General features: G+C 38.7%; 1 protein-coding gene across 1 annotated transcript; it reads left to right on the plus strand.

Moving 5' to 3' along the window:
• The first annotated feature begins 2,202 nt into the window (after nt 1-2,202).
• Nucleotides 2,203-3,263, plus strand: LOC145049847 (uncharacterized). The gene is made up of 2 exons (XM_078998196.1): nt 2,203-2,370; nt 2,481-3,263. Exons 1-2 carry the CDS (start codon nt 2,203-2,205, stop codon nt 3,261-3,263), a joined length of 951 nt encoding a protein of 316 aa, XP_078854322.1.
• The last annotated feature ends 1,748 nt before the right edge of the window (nt 3,264-5,011 follow it).

A 5,011-nucleotide genomic window follows, 5' to 3' on the forward strand; every position in this document is an offset into this window, starting at 1 on the left:
GTTCATAAGCATGTTTGTAAGAAAACTTTGTAATAGTTTGTGACTTCCAGAAAATCCAATATTTTCATGTAAAAACATAGTTTATGAGTCTCATTTCAAATCATGTATAATTGCATGTGTATTCTTTGTTTACCTTGTTTGAAATTGTATAGAGAGTGTTCCCAGAAAATCCTATATTTTATGTTTTACAAAAAGTTGTGGTCTTAAAACCCTAAGACCCGAATAGTGAATTTAGATGCAAAATGTAACATCCTAAAAAATTTAATTTAAAAATAGAATAAGGATGTTTATGGTTAAAATGTATCTAATAACATGTTAGAGTTGGAAAATGCAAGTAATGGTAAGAACAAAGAAAATTCTCAAACTAGAGGGACCATAAGTGAAAACTTGAGGAAATAAGATGCAAGCACACTTCCCTGATTCTTGTTGGACGTCTTTTAAATGGAATAGAGAGATCTACTGGTGAATGCTTCATTTCTTGATATTGAGGGCTTGATTCAAGAGGAGAATTGGGCAATAAAGCAAAGGAGAGAATGAATCAAGGTCGGCAAGGTAAAACTCTTCTCTATTACCCTTAAAATTTGAAGTTGTGAAGAGGGTGAAACCCTAATCTCAGGTGATAGTTAAAGATGTGAAGTGATATAGAATTAATAAAGTCCATGGGAGACTTATTGGAGCATAAGTTACATTTGAATTTGATGTTGTAAATCTTAGTTTGCTTGCTATGGTTTATTTGGTATAATGCTAGTAACACCCAAGAGATTGTTTTGAAACTATGTTTAAACTCTGATGATTTGGTAAATGTTTTTTTAAACCTTGCCTTTGGGTTAAACCATAGCATTAAATTTTGTTTGAAAAATATTGGGGTGTTACATTTGGTATCATAACCATAGTTTAAGCGACTTAGGATTGGATCATTCCACTCATAGTCTTAAACTTTGGTTATAGAAGATATGAACAAGAAATTGGATTTATATGCTTCAAGTTAGACGGATTTGTAGGATTCTACCTTGAGTGCTCTTAAAGTAGTAAAGAAAGTGATACTAGTATATTAGTGGTTAAAACCAATGGAGCAAACCTTCTAAATAGTGAAATCAAATTTGATTATGTATGATGTGAGTATAATAGTATAGGGCCCGTAGTGTTATAAACACATAACACATACTCTAACTCGTGGAACTATGAAGGGCGTTTGTTAAATATGGGATAGACCTTTGCTATGTGTGTTGTTACAGGTTGCATGTCTTAGGAAATGTCATGCTAATGGTTGAAATATACTAATATATATAAGTGAATAATGATGTATACTAAAGTGGTGAAGTATTGTAGTGTGATGATGCGAACAAGGAGTCAAACATCCTTTGAAGAAGGACGAGGACAAGCCCCAAATGAAGGGCCTCTTGTGAATAGGCCACCAAGAGTGGTTAACCAAGGCAACAATGATGATGAGCTCAATCGGTCACTCTTGAGGCAAACCAAAAGCTTCTACATGACCACCGAGAACAAAGCCAAATTGAAATGAGGCAATTGATTGACGAACGAATGAGGGATTTATCGAGAACTTTATCGGACTCTCGGGATCAAGGTGACACCCTCGAGGGTGTTGCCCAATCCGAGTCATCCACTCATGGGCCTCCTCCACCACCCTAACGTCCGGTGATTTCTCTAAAAGCACCCTTAGTTGGACATAAAGGAGCGCAAGAATGTGGAATCAAGTAGTTTATGACGTGCCGCCTTATGGAATTCAAAGGTGACAAAGACCCAAAGGTCCTGATGAAGCGGATTGCCGAAATGGAACATGTCTTCTACACTTGCAAGTGTGAAGATGGATTGAAAGTAGGATTCGCTAGCCACATCTTCAAAGATGACACTCTTGGATGGTGGAACAATCTTCGCGAGACAATTGGAACCGAAAGGATTACGTCCTTCACTTGGGAAGAATTTGTGAAGCACTTAAAAGCCAAATTTTGCTCCCCGAGATGCCAAGATAAGTTGTTGAATGAGTTCTTTGCTCTTCACAAGGGCAATATGACAATTGATGAGTACACTAAGAGGTTCACTGACATGCTTCCTTTCCTTGGGAATACTCTACCCAATGAAGATGGATGAGTGAACCGCTAACTTAGTAGACTTCCAGGGGACTATTCCTTGGAAGTGGGAAAAGCCACTACATTTGATGATGCAATCGAAGTGGCATCTAGAATGGTAGACATGATACTCAAGAAAGCAAGTGAAAGACAAGTGATTGGTGAAAAGAGGAAATTCCTTGGATCTTCGAGATCTCAAAAGAGGAGTCACTCCGAATCTAGCTACTTCAAGAAGAAGAAGGGAAGGAATGTAAGAAGTGTGGAAAGCGACATTCTGGTGATTGTAAGTTGGGGACCTTCGATTGCTACAAGTATGGTCGACACAGTCACAAGGCTCGAGACTGCAAGGTTCGGGATACGAGTGATGTGGAGTGCTTCTCTTGCCATGAGAAGGGGCATTATAGTAAGAATTGCCCAAGGCAAAAGGGTGAAACCATGGGATCAACGGCTAACAAGAAAGAAAATACAGGCCTGGTAGCGGGGAAAGGGTACTTGATGAGTGAAGAGGAGGCAAAGGAAAACCATGATGTTGTTGCAGGTACAATACTTGTTGACTCTAACATTGCTCGCATATTATTTGATTCGGGTGCTAGCTACTCTTTTGTATCTCATTCTTTTTGTCTTAAACTAATCGGACCCCTAGCTACCTTGTCTCGATCCTATAGTATTGAAATAGCCGATGGTACCCATGTTTCAGTGGGCCTCATGTACCCGGATTGTTCACTCGAAATAAATGGTCGAAATTTCTCTATTGATTTACTCCCGATGAGGATTAAAGGGTTTGATGTGATAGTGGGAATGGATTGGATGAGAGCTAATGATGCAAAAATCTTGTGTGGAAAGCAGATGGTCTCCATCAAGACCACTAAGGGTAAAAAGTTTGGGAACCGGGACAACAAATTTCCTTGTGTGATATCGTCCATCAAATCTCAAAAATGCCTATCAAAGGGATGTGAATCACTCTTAGCCTATGTCATTAATGGTAAGGAAGAAAAGAAAAAGATTGAAGAAGTGAAGGTAGTTAGTGAGTTTCCCGAAGCCTTCCCCGAAGATTTATATGGTTTACCTCCCATAAGACAAGTTGAATTTGGCATTGATATAGTGTCGGGTGTAAACCATGTTTCTCGTGCACCTTATCGTCTAGCTTCAACGAAAATGTGGGAACTTATGTCCTAGCTTCAAGAATTACTTGAGAAAGGATTTATCCGTCCTGGTTCGCCCCCTTGGGGTGCTCCCGTGATATTTGTTAAAAAGAAAGATGGGTCAATGCGTATGTGCGTTGACTATATGGACCTCAACAAGATCACAATCAAGAATCGATACCCCTTACCTCGTATTGATGACTTGTTCGACCAACTCCAAGGAGCAGATTACTTTTCGAAGATCGATCTTCGTTCCGGTTATCATCAGGTCCGATTGAGAGATGAATACATTGGCAAGACGGCATTCTGAACTCGTTACGGGCATTACGAGTTCCTTGTGATACCCTTTAGACTTAAAAACGCCCCAACTGTGTTTATGGATTTGATGAATAGGGTTTGCAAGCCTTTTCTCGATAATTTTGTCATTGTCTTCATAGATGACATTTTGATATGCTCAAGGAGTGAATAAGAACATGAAGATCACTTACGCAAGGTCCTATAATTACTCAAGAAGGAGAAAATCTATGAAAAATTCTCAAAATGTGAATTTTGGTTGCGGGAATTTCAATTTTTGGGACACGTGGTGTCTCGTGAAGGCATAAAATTTTTGGAGGATATCTTGAGGTCATGCATGATTGATTTTGGAGGAAAATGGGACGACCACTTACCCTTGGTGGAATTCTCTTATAACAACAGCTATCACTCAAGTAATGGAATGCCACCTTATGAAGCATTGTATGGAAGGAAATGTAGAACACCCTTGTGTTGGCTTGAAGCTGGAGAGAAGAATCTCACAGGTCCCGAACTCGTGAGGCTAACAAATGAAAAGATAGAAGTTTTTCAAGCTAACATGAAGGCGGCTCAAGATAGGCAAAGAAGTTATTCAAGTTTGAAGCAAAGACCTTATGACATAAAAGAAGGTGAATTAGTAATGTTGAAAGTCTCCCCATGGAAAGGAGTCATGAGATTCTGTAAGAAGGGTAAATTGAGTCCAAGATACATTGGACCCTTCAAGGTGTTGAAAGTGGTTGGAACCCAAGCCTTTAAGTTAGAGTTGCCCCAAGAACGCTATGGAATAGATGATACCTTTCATGTAAGCTACTTGAAGAAATACTTTGGAAATGAGGAGTCGACAATTCCATTGAAGGAATTGAGAATTGACGAGAAGAAGAGACTAGTAGAAGAACCGGATGCAATTTTAGAAATAAAGACCAAAAAGTTAAGGAACAAGGAAATTGACTTGGTGCTAGTCAAATGGAAGCATGCGCTCGGATACAATCTCACATGGGAGAGAAAAGAAGAAATGATGAGGAGGTACCCTACCATCGTAGACTACAAGGCGATTCTGAGGACGGAATCCTCTTAAGGGGTAGGTAATTATAACATCCTAAAAATTTTAATTTAAAAATAAAATAAGGATGTTTATGGTTAAAATGTATCTAATAACATGTTAGAGTGGGAAAATGCAAGTAATGGTAAGAACTAAAAAAATTCTCAAACTAGAGGGACCATAAGTGAAAACTGGAGGAAATAAGATGCAAGCACACTTCCCTCATTCTTGTTGGACGTATTTCAAATGGAATAGAGATATATAATGGTGAATGCTTCATTTCTTGACATTTAGGGCTTAATTCAAGAGGAGAATTGGGAAATAAAGCAAAGGAGAGAAGGAATCAAGGCCAGCAAGGTAAAACTCTACTCTATTACCCTTAAAATTCGAAGTTGTGAAGAGGGTGAAACCCTAATGTCGAGTTTAGTAGGATTTTATGATTAAGGTTTCAA

This window comes from Lactuca serriola, chromosome 5 (assembly GCF_051521515.1).
Source record: "Lactuca serriola cultivar US96UC23 chromosome 5, Lser_US96UC23_V15, whole genome shotgun sequence".
NCBI classification, from domain to species: domain Eukaryota; kingdom Viridiplantae; phylum Streptophyta; class Magnoliopsida; order Asterales; family Asteraceae; genus Lactuca; species Lactuca serriola.